The sequence below is a fragment of the Talpa occidentalis genome, unplaced genomic scaffold (genome assembly GCF_014898055.3).
Source record: "Talpa occidentalis isolate TD23 unplaced genomic scaffold, MPIMG_talOcc4v2.1 talOcc4.2, whole genome shotgun sequence".
NCBI classification, from domain to species: domain Eukaryota; kingdom Metazoa; phylum Chordata; class Mammalia; order Eulipotyphla; family Talpidae; genus Talpa; species Talpa occidentalis.
The window spans coordinates 93,289,838-93,305,549 of NW_023602073.1; the positions used below are offsets into that span (position 1 = coordinate 93,289,838).

A 15,712-nucleotide genomic window follows, 5' to 3' on the forward strand; every position below is an offset into this window, starting at 1 on the left:
AACACAAGTTTATTTACAGTCTACTTTAAGCCTGCAGCAATGCAATATTGGACTATAATATTTATAAAACCAAGGCAACTACACAACTGAAACATGTTTCATAGTGTTATTTACTGGCACTCAAAATCCTGTCACAACCTGATCATATCTCATCTTCCTCTAATGATAGATGTTTACTACAAGATTTATGGAAATTACAGAAATAAGTTCTAGTTAGAACCTACCATAATTTACTGTACTTTGGCAGCAAGATTTAAGTAGACTAACAATTTTGGTTTAACAATTCCTTTTTAAAATGGTAATACATTAATCATTACTTTTTAACACACTAAGTAACCATGTTATTAGGCAAAATTAAAACTATGCAAAATCTAGTAAGTAAAATGGGTCTAACATCACTAGCTAAATTCTACACTAGCTTGTGGAAGGTAATTCAGTGCCGTCTCAATCATTCTCAATTTCCACATTATACTTATTACTACTTTATTGCTACCTTACAAAAATGTTTCTATTCTTTAACAGAGTAAGCTGGATGATTTCTACAGTATCTATCCAGAAGTAGAAAAAGTCCTTATTTTTACTTTAACTGCTGAAACCAGTTTGAAGAGCTCAAAATTATCAGTGAATGGCTCCCTACAGAGCTGTACCTCCTCTGAAATAGGAAGCATTCTCTGAAGGAAAAAAAATCAACCAAGATTTAAAAAGAAATTCCTCAACTCTTATTTTTTTAAAAAACACGCTCAATTATACACACCAATGGAGAAATTCAAGCAACAAAGAAAACAAAATGAAGTATACTTGTTTCCCTTTTCTCCTTAAGGTTTGCATTAAAATGGTATGTATTTCTAATGGGAAGGAAAAACAAAATTTGGGAAGAGAAATCAGTGTGAGGATTTTAAATTTGCTTGGAATTACCCATAAAATATATGTAAGCCAGACGAGACACATTTAACAAACATCATAATGGACCATTTATGAAAGTTCCTTGCCAGTTGTACATCCTGGCACATCTCTTGAGTTGACATTAACCTTAAGCATCTTCAACTAAAAGATGTACAAATCATGAAATTTAGTAAAATTCATTTGAAGGAGTTCTGTAAGTCATCAATTTGTAACTCTAAAAGGCTGAGATAATAACTAGGTCCTCACATAAATCTGGTATTTTAAAATATTGTCACGCACCACAAAATCCTTTATTTTATTAAGTAGTTATTTATCACAATGCCTTTAATGTCTTTTAGAAAATGGGATAGCCCAGGTATAACCAGAAACTATGGAAATCCTATCTATTCCTTCCTTAAACCTTTGAAAGTTCTTAGGCCAGATGTTTCAAGAACCAGTAAGAAGGAATCCTGTCAACGCTACTTTCTAGATCCCGAGTGCCATCAACTATAACATGCAAAAAATATACTGCTACAATGTGTACCAAGAGAATGTGAAAGACACTGCTTAATTAGTCCTTCAAAAAGCATATGGTTAATTAACTCTTATGCACAGTAACAAAAAATCTGGCTTAATTAAAGATAGTGACTGTGAAGAAAAAGGGGGAGGGGTGGAAACTTACCAGTTTAACAGCCTCCTGAGCTGCTTCTTTTGTACAAAAAGTGACAAACGCATAACCTCTATTGAGACCAGTGAGTGGATCCATCATTAGACGAAGATCCCATATAGGTCCAGCTTTCTCAAATAATGGAACAAGTTCATCCTCAAATAGATCTCTTGGGATCTTTCCCACAAATATCTGTAAGTTAAATATGAAGTAAAAACCATGGAGAGCTTCTTTAGGAAAACAGATACCTGTGCATTTATTACAAAAGGTACAAGTTTTTAGTTTCTTTACCTCAGTGCCAACAGAAGGCTGCTGACCTGAATAAACGGAATCTGGAGGCGGTCCCCCATACTTCCTCTGTCCAGTAGTCACATCAAGTGTGTAGCCTGTTCTTTCCAAGAGTGCCTTAAAGAGTTCAAATGTCATTAATACATTTAATTCACAAGACTACACCCATGCATTCAGCAGTTAAAAATCAATCTTGTTCAAATCTTTCCATTAATCTTGGCAACATTCCCTAGGAACAGGTTTCTAGTGTCTCTCAGAATTTCTTAATATGCACTTGTTATAGCCTTAATTTATGGTGCAAATTTCAGAATCCTGTTAAAATTACTTTCTAGTCTCCAGTAAATCACTGAGTTGTGCTTAGTGAAAAACAAAAATTTAAACTGACCCATCAACAACCTTCAAGGCAAAGTTTTTCTATTCTAACACCTCAAAAAATGACCATACTTGTATTTGGTTGAATTAATCCTCTCCTGCAAAGGATAGATAGGTTATCAGATCTCCAAAGTCTGAATTTCTTAACCAATACACTTCTTGTATCCCACACTCCTATTCTGGGCATTTCACCGAACAGTATAGAAATTACACTCTTCAAACTAAGTCCAGACACTTAGAAATTAAAAGAAATGGGGCCTCCCTGGTGGCACAAGGGGTTAAGGAGCAACCCATGAAGCTGTCCACAGCCTCAGCAGCGCGAGTTCGATCCCCAGCCGGCCAGGGAGCAACCCACATAGCATAGCAGACCTCTCCTGACTCACCCGCTGCTGCCCTCAGCAGTGTACTTCAATCAATCTGGCTGCTCCGTTCCCCACTCTGTCTGTCTCTGATGAATCTCACCCCCCACACTTCTAGCCTGTACCCTAGCTCTTGTATGCATAAAGGATCTTAAAAAAAAAAAAAAGTTAAAAGAAATGTACATTCTCACTTGACACTCTGTACCATGGTAGGACAGACATGCATTCACAGAAAAATAAGCACCAACATTTGCAACAATGTGACTTAACTTCTACAGTGACCTAACTTCTACTTTTATCTCCCTATAAGTGACCTTTTAAGATTTACTCAAAGCATTAAATCTCTCTCCAACCCCTATTTTAGAGGCAAAAATACTAGTAATAGTCAACTGTTAGCCTAAGGGAAAAGCGAAGAATTATTCCCCTTCTTCCACTATCTCAACCACAAAGAACAATCCAGTTTTCTAAATAATAAAGCCAACCTAATAATTAACCGACAAATTCTGAAATAAAAACAAACACTAGGCACATGACAACTTACCAAATATAGCTATATGATTTGGGATCACCCCCATCTCAGAATGAAAAGCTTTTACACACATCAAGTATTTTACGAAAATAATACAACTTAAAAACCTCTCTATTCCTAAAATTTCTAACAAAACGGCCCACCAAGTGTTACATATTTTAAGCAGTCTTATTCTAGTTTAGCCAGTGTTTGCTTAATTGCTTAAGAGTGCAACACTGGGTTAATAATAAAAATGAGCAATCTTACTATCACATCAACTATAAAATGGCTCATCTTCCCTTTTCCCCCTATCATGCATTGTAGAGTACTTGTGCCACTTTCATCTTAATAATACAGGTTATGCCTTTCATGTTAACCCCCAAAAACAAACAGGAAATATTATTTTCTCTATCAAACATCCTGTAAAAACATCTCTATGCCTTTTGTCACAATATAGTCACAATAAAACTTTGAGCCACTCTCTTCCAAAGATGGAACTGGAAGTCACAAAACTACACTTTTTGGTAAACTTTTAGTGATTTTTTAACTCCCAAATGTAGATTTAATTACAAATGAGGGCCTCCCCGGTGGCGCAGTGATTGAGTGCTAGGTTGCGATGCTGCCCGCAGCCTCTGCAGCGCCGGTTCGATCCCCTGCTGCTCCCCGGCCACACGGCTCCTGCCGCCCACTGCTCCCCTCAGCAGTGTACTTCGGTCCTTCTGCCTGCTCTGCTCCCTGCTCTGACTCTGGTGAATTCTCTCACCCTCCCGCGCTTCTGACTGTACCCAGTGCTTGTATAAATAAATAAAATAAATAAATAAAATCTTTAAAAAAAAATTACAAATGAAATGATTATAATGGAGACAACTATACTCCATTTCTACCAAAAAATTAGATTTATAGTTCAAACAAAACTTACTTAAAACTAGACCTATAGGGGTCTCCCTGGTGGCACAAGGGATTAAGACGCAACCTACAAAGCTATCCGCAGCCAAGGCAGCACTCCATCCCCGGCCAGGGAGCTACCCACATGGCACAGCAGACCTCTCCTGACTCACCCGCTGCTCTCCTCAGCAGTGTATTTCAGTCAATCTGCCTGTTCTGTTGCCCGCTCTGTCTCTGGTGAATCCTCTCACCACCCCCCCAAACCTCTGGCCTGTACCCCAGTTCTTGCATGCATAAATAAATCTTTATTTTAAAAAAAAAACACTAGACCTATAAAAGCCTCAAACTGTCTGTTAATGAAAACAACAATAGCTAACTTTGTATTTCAAGTTTCCTCTTCCCCTAACACTAAAACACCACCTACTACTTATACCTTCAATAGCTGATTTGCTAACTATAATCCTTGGTTCAAGAACACTAACACACTATATTAAGAGCAAGTCCAAAGTAGTACGGTCACCATTATCTTCTAAAAACTCAAAAACAAAAGTCAAAAACCTTACTTGGTTTTGATGCCACTATAGGATTTAAATTTAACAACAACAACAAAAAAAAAAAAAAACACCCTTCTCCCCCAGCCTCAGTTTCCTCTTTTACATTTATTTCTACACTAACCAATCCTATTAGAAACTGCTTTCAGAAATGATCAAATTGGCCCACATAATGGTGGGGGGAGGGGAGGAGATAGTGTTAAAATTCTAAATCCATTTAGTTTGGAGGCCTAAGAATCCTAAGAAAAGCTATCAAGAGGTAATGCTAAAAATTCTCTTTGGTTCCACTGTCATTAACCCTGACTTTCAGCTTTTCAGGAAAAGAAATCTAGAAATACAATGGGTATTTCTTAAATTTTTTAAAATCAGAGTACCAATAGCACAGATTTAAATATCAGTAGCTGAGTTTACAAGAAAAACTTAAGAACAGTGAAATGTTTTTAGAACAGAAAAAGTTAAAAGGCAGGAAACTTTTAAAAAATAGCAATTAGAAGATTAACAGATTATGCCATGGTCATTAACTCTCAACATCTTACACACACTAAAAATAGTTACCAAAGCTAAAACAAACAAACAAACAAAAAAAAACTTTACAACTGAAGAGTGTTTTTTTTTTTTTTAAATAAATAAATAAATAAAGGTTTTAAAGACATACCTTAATTTTTGCCTCATCTGGTCCTTTGCTAGAATCCGCTACTTTGGTCCCCTGTTTTTCTCTCTGCCTGTAAGTCTTCATGACTCCACATAAAAAGGCACTTTTGTTCTGTAAAGGAATGTTCCAACCATGTTTAACAATTGTCGTATCTCTATCTAATTAAAACTTAAATTATATCAAAACTTCTCAAGATTTTTTTTAATCTGACATTAATGTTACCTGAACATGAGAGAGATCACTGTCTTTAAACTGCTGAAGAACTGCCAATGCGCCGTCCTCATTGAATTCTTTTAAAGCTTCGATAGCTCTTTCATCTAAATCACTATGTGCAACAAGCCCTGGAGAAGAGAAAACTTAATTAAAAGAGAAAACTTTTAATATTTTTGGAATGATTTTTTGTTTAGAAAAGACCAGATTTACCAGCACAGGTACTGGTGCGCCAACTAATAATTCTTCCATTCCCTTTATCATCTATATAATGAAAAACATACTTTAGCCATTCTGAACTACAATAAGGCCTCAAACACACAATAAGGAATCAACTTCTTTTAGATCTTGTTCTGTGTCTAAGTCAGATAGTTGTGAACACTAAGCATTTCTACAGTAAATATATAGGCTTACAAATTCTAAAATCAACCAACAAAGTACCAAGCATGACACCTAAAACCTCCACTCGATTTCAAATACCAGGAGAAAAAGCAACAGCCACACCAAGACAGACAGACTACAAGACTAGTTTTAACCGTGTTATTTAACAAGAATCCTATTATGAAAAATACCCCAAAAAGTCACATGGCCTGTTCCCAACATTTAGCAGCTGTTGCTACCATCATATACTTATCCATCTGGCCAGCCAGCCTTTACCTCCTAACCTTCCTACTCCCCTCCCTCTAGTCACCTTAACCTCTAGGCTCAAACTATCACAACGAGGCAAAACTCCAGTTCCCACACTTATTGGAAACCACAAAAAGTTGCTATTTTAGCTCAAAGCCAGAAATCCAATAGAAAAATTTCATAATATAATTTTGCAAGTGTTAGTTCTTACCTGCAACGTAAATTTCATCTAGTTTTTCAGCAACTTTCTGTGGTAAACCAGCATCAAGCAATGTCTGAAAATTTTCTGAATGGATAACTGCAGAAGTAGTATCCATGGGCTCTTCAGTACCATTTCCATTAACATGTTCTGTAGCCATGTTTCCAGAGATCTGTTCAAACGCAATAAGCAAAATTAAACTAGGATCTTCAGAGAGGGTAGAGGACAATATGAGAGCCCCAATCATTACTTTCTCTACCATTACTACACCAACCAGCCTAATTTAAAGAAGCCGTAAAGTCACTATCGCCTGACAAGCCAGATTTGGAGCGCGGGGCACAGGACAGATTCACCGTGTTTCCTTAGCACCACCCCTGGCTCACCTGCTAACACTCCCTAGGAAAAACCAAATGGAGCCCAATCAGCACGAGGACCAGCCAGCGTGCCACATGCAGTCGTGCCCGTTCCGAGAATGAGGTGTGTGAGTGTGGAGAAAGCAAAGCCAGGCTTTTCCCTCTCAAAGGTAAACCCTCAAAGTGCGCGCTTTTCCCGCCTGCCGCTTATAGATCAGTAACAACAACAGCCAGCGAAGAACAAAGCGCTCACACAAGCCACCTTCCCACCACCCAATTTCTCCACCCTTCACCCCCGCACCCCAAAGCCCGCCCCCGACTCCGCACCCAGAGCGGCAGCCTCACCGCGGCGGCCACCAGGAACCCATTAGAAACACGTGCTCTGCGCCTTCAAATGTCCTACAACTTCCTTCAACGGAAACCCACCGAGTCCCAGGCCAAGAGGACCGTCACCGGCTCCCGACATCAACCCGAAGCCGCGGCTGGAGCCCCCAGAAAGCAGCAGCTGCACAACCTCGCCCCTCAACACCGAGACGGCGGCGGCGCCAGGCCACAGGCTCTCCCCGCCCCCCAGCGCCGCCGTCTCCGCCGTGACACATGGCTCTCTCCGCCCCGGGCGCCGGCGACCCCCGGCCGGCCGCCCGCCCCGCCGAGACGCGAGGCTCGGCGCGCGGTGCCAGCCCCCACCCCTCGCCCGTCGGTGCGCGACTGCGGCGAGGGGACAGCCGTCCCACCCCCGGGCCGGCCGACAAGCCGGCAGCGACAAGGCGTTCCGAGAACTGCCCAACGCCCGCCGGACCGCGAGCACCACCCCGGCCCGCCGCGCGGCTGCGGGACGGGACCCGCGCCTCTCCGCCCACTCCCGCGCCGCGGCGACGGCCACGACAGCACCAACTCCGCCGCCGCTCGCGGTCCGCGGGCCGCCTCCTCCCCGGAGCGCCGCAGACAAAGCCCGACCGGCGGCAGCACATGGAGAAGAGGAGGAAGTGGCGGCACGGGCCGCGGCCTACTCCCAGGCAGCCCCAGTCAACGTGCTCCTCACCCCCTTGGAATCCATTTTCCAGAAAAGCCGGTTTCTCCCCGCACCACCCTCCCCCAGCTCACTCCACGATGTCACGGAGCCCCTCTCCCGCACCCGGGCCCCGGCGGTCGTTACCTCCCCGTTGGGCTGCGGCGGAGGAATCCTGTCCGAAGAGATCGCGTTGCGGGAAACGCGTGCTCGCTGCTCCCTGTGTCCGGCGCGAGTGGAGCTGTTGTAAAATGGCGGCCGAAGCTCACGCCGCTGGCAGCAAACCCGATCCAGTTCCACTCGCCTCCGAGCGCGCTCCCGGTGCGCGCGCGCGCCCCCGCGTGACCCCCCTTCTCTCCCCTCCCTCGCGCGTCCGCTTCTCTCACTCACTCTCTCAGCCCCTGCCCTCCTCCAGCTCCTCCTTCTCCCCCTACCACCACTACCACCACCAGCCTCCGTCGGCCTTCTCCTCGCGGCCTCCCCGCTTCCCCTCCCTGCGCCTCTCCCCCACCGCCGCCACGCTCCGCGGCCGCTCAGGCAAGAGTGGCCGCCTCGCCGCTCCCTGTCCGCACGCTCTCTCGCTCACTCCCTCCCTCGCTCGCTCTCTCGGCCCCGTCCCCCAGTCCCTGCCGAGTCGGCTTCTCTCTTTCTCTCTCCCGCGCTGACGTGACGACGTAGCCGACGCCTCGGGACGCGCGCCCGCGGACTCCGCCCCCACGCCCCGCCGCCTCCCTCGCGCCTCACTCCCGGAGGGGACGCGAGACCCCGCCCTTCCGCTCCCGCGGCGGCGGAGGGGCCGAGAGTGAATGAAAGGCCCGCCCCTTCCCCTCCGACACTCCCCCTCCCGCTCCCCTCCGCAGGGCGGGGCGGGGCGGGCCTGCCCGGCGTGTCCCACTCGTTCTCCTTTGTCAGGAGACAGGCATCTCCCCACCCCGCCCCGCCCCACCCCCACCGCAGCACCACGCGCACGCCACCCCCACAGAGCTCCCGCCCGCTCCACCCCCGACCCGTCCCGCGCCGGCGGGGCTCGAGGCGGGGGGCGCGGGCTGCGGCTGCAGCTCCCCGGAGGGCACCCACCGGTCCGTGCGCGCCCGGCTCCGCGGCCGCGAAGCCGTTCCAGGCGGTGTCCACGCCGCTGCCGCCCCGCGCGCTCCGCGTTCGGGAAGCTGCAGGCGCACGTGTCCCCCGGGGCGGGGCGAGGCAGACAATGGGGCGGCGGGGGAGGGGGCCGGCGCGGAGACCCGCGGACCTTTGGTCAACCTGGACGGCGGGACTTGGGGACGGGAGTCGCCCCGGGGGCGCCGGGTCTCCCCGGCTGGACAATAGAACCTCCCCGGGGCCCGCGCCCCGGCGGCGACGCTTGCCCGAGGACCCTGGGCGGAGGGAGGGGCGCCCGAGGCTCGGCCGAGGAAACCCCGGCTGCTTTTGAGGGGAACCGGGCTGGCTCCAGTGAAGCGAGGAGCGGATCTCGCTTTGGGATGATGTGAAGGCCAGATTTGGAAGCGAAACCTCCCGGCGGTGAAGAGTTGTGCAACACCCCGTTTCAGTCCCTGGCCTTTTATGCAGTTAAGGGCTTCCTCCTAACACAGTTTGAGCAACTTAAAGTAGCACAAGCTGTGCGGTGAGGACAACTGGGGGCGGGGGGGGGGGAATACCTGTTTCTTTTCGAAAATGTTGGCAACTGCATCTTAGGTAGAGTGACATTTCCTTTGTAATCGTTTACTAGTACAAGACCAGACAAAGACATTTGAATTTCAGATGCGATATGGATACTAATTTTATTCGATGCAGCTGTAATGAAAAATAGAAGTGTCCTTCGATTTTTAAAAGCTTATTTTTAAGAACCCACTGGTTCCCCAAGTGAGTCCCGTGCTGTGACAACAAATCAGTGATTTGAGGAAAAGTTAGATTATTTCCATAAGTACCTGAATCAAAATATGAAATACTTAGAGTACTGTCTAATCAACCTGATTAGCAAGGATCTAAGAGCGCCACTATCTACAATTCCTTACTAACATGTACATGGGATGGCCTTCAGCTAATCAACAACACGGATCTTAGTTCATAATCTGGAAATTGTAGATAATAGTATAATGAAAAGCAAAATATTCAATACAAAAATAGTAACTTACCCCTGAACGTCTGAACCATCCAACACTTTTTACTTAGACCTTCCTGGAATCAACATAGCTTTAAAAAAAAGAAAAGAAAGCACCTCTACCCAAGAAATATAGTCTATAAGAGGACCAGAGACTCCCGAAATCAAAGTCTTTAGCTTTTCTCAGAACTCTAATTATTTTTTTTTAAAGATTTATCTTTATGGATACAAGAACTGGGGTGTAGGCCAGAAGTGGGTGAATACCAGAGACAAGAGTGGGGAGCAGAACAGAGATCTAATGAAATACATTGCTGAGGAGGAGGAGCAGCGGGCAAGATTGCAGAGGAGTGCTGTGCCAGGTGGGTCAGCTCCCTGACCGGGATCTGGGGTAGAATTCATGCCACAGTGGCTGGGGATAGCTTCATAGTGCTGAGAGTAATGCCTGCGCCACAAGGGAGGCCCAGAACTCTAATTCCTTAGTCTAACCACTCTGTGGGCCTAATTGACATTTTAAAAACCTGAACACAAGGTCTCCCTGGTGGTGCAAAGTGTTAAGTCTCGGCACTATGAAGCTATCCACAGCCACTGCAGCAGGAGTTCAATCCCTGGCCAGGGAGAGAGCTAACTCTCAGCAGTGTATTTCGGTCGATCCACCAGTTCTGCTCCCCACTCTGTCTCTGATGAATCCTCTTTCTCTCTCACACACACACACCTCTGACTTGTATGCATCCCAGGACTTGTATGCATAAATAAGTAAAATAAATCTTAAAAAAAAAAACCTGAACACAAGGTCTGCCCCCTAATCATCCATCTCCATAGTTCCCACCTCAGTGAACATTGCCCACGTGCATTCAGCAGCAATAATTGGACACCAGAGTCATCCAGAACACTACCTTCTCTCTCTGCCATATAAATTAATCAAGCCCTGTCAGTTTCGTCTGGCTAACATAGCTCTACTGCTTTATATGTTTCAACCAGGGAACAAGGCAGCATCATTTACCACCTGAGCTAACGATGCAGCTTCCTCATTCATCCACTTGAAGCTTTCCTAATCCATTTGCTGGCTCTTTCTCTGCTCACCAACCCCATCTCTGAATCTTTATCTCTTTTACTTGCAAGTAAGACCTTCTGGAACACACCTGCTAAAACCCTTCCTTACCATCTTATGACTCTTGGGACCATCCTTAACTAGATCTATAAAACCCTTCGTGATCTTTCCCACCTGTATCCACAGCCACATCCAGCTACTCTCACAGCTTCAGCTGACCGTCACTCAATTTTGACATACTCAAGTTTGCACACATTGATGACCTATACACAGAAACTGATGCGGTGGGCATGGGGGAAAAAAAAATGAGCAAGCAGTCGCATTCTCCTTTTGACACCTTTTTTGTGTGAAACAAATCATTTCCCCCTTGTTCCAGACTTCACTACAAGAATTACTCCTATTGGGCCTCCTTGGTGGCGCAGCGGGTTAAGTGCAGCGCTGTGAAGGTTGGATCCCGGCTGGCCGGGGAGATGCCCACATGACGTGGCAGACCTCTCCTGTCGTACCCACTGCTCCCCTCAGCAGTGTTTTCAGTCAGTCTGCCTGTTCTGTTCCCCACTCTGTCTCTGGTGAATCCTTTCACCCTCCCGCACCTCTGGCCTGTACCCCAGGTCTTGTATGCATAAATGAAATAAATAAATCTTAAAAAAAAAAATTACTCCTATTGCTGAAACATGGACAATCCCTAATATCTTTTCCAAAAGCTATTAGATTAATTCATTTGGTATGATAGGTACACTATGCTAAATTGTAATGTGTATGAAAACAGTGGCGCAAAAAAATGTGCTCAACAAATAATGTATCCTTATTTCCTGGAATCCTCTTTAGTAAAGATTTCATGCTTACTAAATTTTTGCTGAGTTTAAAAAAAAAAAAAAAAAAGATTGGGCCTCCCTAGTGGCACAGGGGTAAAGTTTTAGCACTATCAAGCTGTCACCAGCCACTGTGGCATGAGTTCGCTCTAGCCAGGGAGCTGGCCCATGTGGCACAGCAGACCCTCTCCTGTCTCGCCTGCTGCTCAACTCAGCAGTGTATTTCAGTAGATCTGCCTATTCTGCTCTGTCTCTGGTGAATCTTCTCACCACTACCAACCCACTACTGACCAACACCCCAGTTCTTACATGCATGAATAAAAATAAACCGTTTTTAAAAAAGGATAATAGGCTAAGACACAGACAACCTTGTTTCCAAGTCTAGATCTGCTACTAATGGATAATGTCAACTTGGATAAATCATTTCACTTTTCAGAATTCCTATTTCTGCATCTATAAAACAAGTGCATAGAAACATCGTATTTGAAGATCTTTGTGGCTGAAATATTTTATAATATATAAAAACTTTCTCAAACTCTCAGGTCTCTCATTGCTCAGGTCTCTCAAACAGGGGCCTCCATGGTAGTGCAGCAGTCTCAGCACTATGAAGCTATCTGCAGCCACTGCAGCAGGAGTTCAATCCCAGGCCAGGGAGCTAACCCACATATGGAGCAGCAGACCTCTCCTGTCTCGCCCGCTGCTCTCCTCAGCAGTGTATTTCAGTCAAGCTGCCTGTTCTGCTTCCCGCCCTATCTCTGGGGAATCCTCTAAACCCCCTCACTACCCCCACTCCCCGCATCTCTGGCCTACACCCCAGCTCTTGTATTCATAAATAAATAAAATAAATCTTAAAAAATATATATTCAAACATTAGGGGCCTCCCTGGTGGTCTGCAGGGTGAGTATCAATGCTATCACCAAAATGACCTGAGTTCGATCCCAGGCCAGGCAGCTGGCCCATATGGTGCAGCAAACCTCTCCTGTCTTGCCCACTGCTCCCCTCAGCAGTGTATTTTTGTAGATCTGCCTGTTCTGCTCCCCACTCTGTCCCTTGTGAATCCTCTTTTTTTTTTTTAAAGATTTATTTATTTATTTGTTTGTTTGTTTATTTATACAAGCACTGGGTACAGTCAGAAGCGCAAGAGGGCTAGAGAATTCACCAGAGCCAGAGCAGAGAGCAGAACAGGCAGACTGACGACGTACACTGCTGAGGGGAGCAGTGGGCGGCAGGAGAGGTCTGCGCGCCATGTGGGACCCTCACTTGGCGACCGGGGATGGAACCGGTGCTGCAGAGGCTGCGGGGCAGCTTCGCAACCCAGCGCTCAACCGCTGCGCCACCGGGGAGGCCCTGGTAAATCCTCTTATCCCCTGCACCTCTGGCCTACACCCCCCTTCCTCTGTGCATAAGTAAAATAAAACAAATTTTAAAAAAAATTAGGGCCTCCCCTGATGGCGCAGGTGGTTGAGCACCTCGCTGTGAAGCTATCCACAGCCTCTGCAGCACTGGTTCGATCCCGGCCGCTGGCGAGGGTCCCACATGGCACAGCAGACCTCTGCTGTCGCGCCCACTGCTCCCCTCAGCAATGTGTTTCGTCAGTCTGCCTGTTCTGTTAGTAAAAGGGTAAATTAATGTAACTTATTTTTACAAGATAATGTGGCTCTAATGGCTACTGTGGCATTGTTTGCAATTATGTGTGTATATATAAAAAAAATATAACCTAAATATCCAGTAATAGGGTACTAATTGAATACATGATCGTGCCCTCTAGATAGTAGATTATTGTGAAATCATTTGAAAAGAATGTAGGAACTATAGATATCCTAACATGGGAAGATATTTAGGCTGATTTCTTAACAAAATAAGTCAGCGATGGTGCAGCGGTTGAGCGCTGGGCTGCAAGGCTGCCCGCAGCCTCTGCAGTGCCGATTCGTTCCTGGCCGTGGGGAGGGTCCCACTGAAAAAAAAAAAAAAAAAAAGTCACAGAACAATCTAGAGTGTGACATTTATACTTTCAAATGTGTACCTTCTCTGTACTGAGCTCTGTGGTATGCACTAGGTTTACAATGGTGTATGTCAAGATAGACATAGGTGTTTCTTTTTCCTCTTTTTGGAATTTTATCTAGAGGTATTCAGAATGGTCCAGCACTTGAAATACCATCATAAATTATACTACAATACAGCCTCTAACAAAATGAGACTGTCCCAAATGCCTATTAATAGTACTGTTTACCTTTATGCCAAGAAGCTTGGGAAAACACAAAAATCCACATCAAATGCATATGATGTATGCATAGGCTGACTTCAAGAATTTGTACACTGAGACCCAAAGTTCTTACGATGTTGTCTAAAACAGAACACCTTGTCAACAGGGCCTACGGTGTCTCCAAGTGTGGTAAATGTGTTCATGGTAGGATCAAGCATGACTTTCTCATTAAGGAGCAAAAAATCATTGTGAAAATGTTGAAGATAAAAGCACAGAGTCAGAGAGCAAAATAATAATTTTTTTTAAGTAATAAAACAAAAAGATAAACATAAGTGATCCCTGATTCACAAAGCTGAAAGATGTTTATATGTATAAAAGTGGAGATGCATGAGTATAAAGATTTTTGTTTCTCTAGAAAACAATTAAAACTAGAGAGAAGGAGGGCTTCCCGGGTGGTGCAGCGGTTGAGCGCTGGGTTGCGAAGCTGCCCGCAGCCTCTGCGGCGCCGGTTCGATCCCCGGCTGCTCCCCGGCCACCAGAGGAGGGTCCCACATGGTGTGCAGACCTCTCCTGCCGCCCGCTGCTCCCCTCAGCAGTGTACTTCGGTCCTTCTGCCTGCTCTGTTCCCTGCTCTGGCTCTGGTGAATTCTCTCACCCTCCCGCGTTTCTGACTGTACCCAGTGCTTGTATAAACAAACAAACAAATAAATAAAACATGCCTCTATTAAAAAAAAAAAAGTCTAAACATTTAAAAAAAAAAAAACTAGAGAGAAGGATGGGGTACAGGAAGACCATCACTTTTTACTTCATACAGTTTGTGATGGTTAACTTGTTACAATAAACATGTTTTTTAAGTTAATTATTTTTATACCACTTTACTGTATTTCTACACATGTAACATTTGAAGTAGTGGGAAAATGAAGAAATGTTGAATTGCTATTAATGAAAGGCAGGCATATAAGCATGCCTGTTTAGATTTTTTTGCTTATTTTCCAAAGTTCTTCCACCTACTCAATGCCACACCATTTTTGAAAAATCATATTTTCTGGGTCTCCGTGGTGGTGCAGGGGTTAAAGTGTAAACACTATCAAGCTATCACCACCCACTGTGGCCTGAGTTTGATCCCCAACCCCCAAACCCCAATCCCAAGATGGGGAGCTAACCCACATGGTGCAGCAGACCTTGCCTGTCTTGCCCATTTTTCCCCTCAGCAGTGTATTTCAGTAGATCCTCCTGTTCTGCTCCCCACTCTCTTTGGTGAATTCTCTCACCTCCCGCCCTCCCCCCCCACCACCTGGGCCTACACCTGAGTTCTTCTATGCATAAATACATAAAAAAAAATCTTTAAAAAAAATCACATTATCTTTCTTTCTTTTCTACATTTTCTAAATGTTCTGCAACTATTATATAGTAATGCCGTAATGGGGGGAACACAAGAATTCGTATGGGAAAAATCCACAATGCACCATCATTCTTTGCTCAGACACAGAAGAATCTAGTTGAAAGAGGTTGTAGAAGCCATTCACACAAACATTCAGTAATCAACAAAGTTTTTGCAACATTCCTCACAACTTATTTTAGTGTAATTACAAGGCTTTTTGTTAAAAATTTGAAATGTCTGCCTGGAAAAGTCACTTCTAAGAGAATGAAAAGACCAGCTACAGAGTAGGAGAAATCTTTGCAAAACACTTGTCTGTTAAAAGTATCTAAATTTTACTAAAAAAAAAAAACTCTCACATTTCAAAAAGAAAGCAAACCACCCAATGGAAAAAAAATAAGCAAAAGCTCTGAACAGATATCTCACCACAGAAGATATACTAATGGCAAATAAATAAATGAAAAGATTCTCAAGTCATATGTCATTAGAGGGTTGCAAATGAAAAGAGTGAGATACAACCAAACACCTATTAAGTCTAAAATTGAAACACTGATACAGAAGGCTAATGAGGATTTGGAGCAACAGGAACTCTTATTCATTAACAGTGGAAA

General features: G+C 44.8%; 2 protein-coding genes across 7 annotated transcripts in view; one reads left to right on the forward strand and one right to left on the reverse strand.

Annotated features, from left to right (window-relative positions):
- SYNCRIP (synaptotagmin binding cytoplasmic RNA interacting protein) overlaps positions 1-8,688 on the reverse strand; it is a 29,876-nt gene extending 21,188 nt beyond the window's left edge. Inside the window, exons 1-6 of one of the 6 annotated variants that reach the window (XM_037520053.2) lie at positions 7,710-7,898; positions 6,213-6,372; positions 5,387-5,505; positions 5,168-5,275; positions 1,841-1,954; positions 1,565-1,741 (exon numbers count right to left, since the gene is read on the reverse strand). In XM_037520053.2, the coding sequence (XP_037375950.1) occupies positions 1,565-1,741; positions 1,841-1,954; positions 5,168-5,275; positions 5,387-5,505; positions 6,213-6,360 (666 nt within the window). In that variant the 5' untranslated portion in view covers positions 6,361-6,372; positions 7,710-7,898. Of the gene's footprint in view, positions 1-1,564; positions 1,742-1,840; positions 1,955-5,167; positions 5,276-5,386; positions 5,506-6,212; positions 6,373-7,709; positions 7,899-8,639 lie in introns of those variants that run through there. The other 5 variants (XM_037520054.2, XM_037520057.2, XM_037520052.2 and 2 more) reach the window with 5 other exon arrangements.
- Positions 8,689-13,654: 4,966 nt separating this feature from the next.
- LOC119253379 (60S ribosomal protein L34-like) lies at positions 13,655-14,016 on the forward strand. Its single transcript, XM_037520935.1, is given in 2 exon segments — positions 13,655-13,823; positions 13,826-14,016. Coding segments are annotated over 2 exon segments (360 nt in total).
- The last annotated feature ends 1,696 nt before the right edge of the window (positions 14,017-15,712 follow it).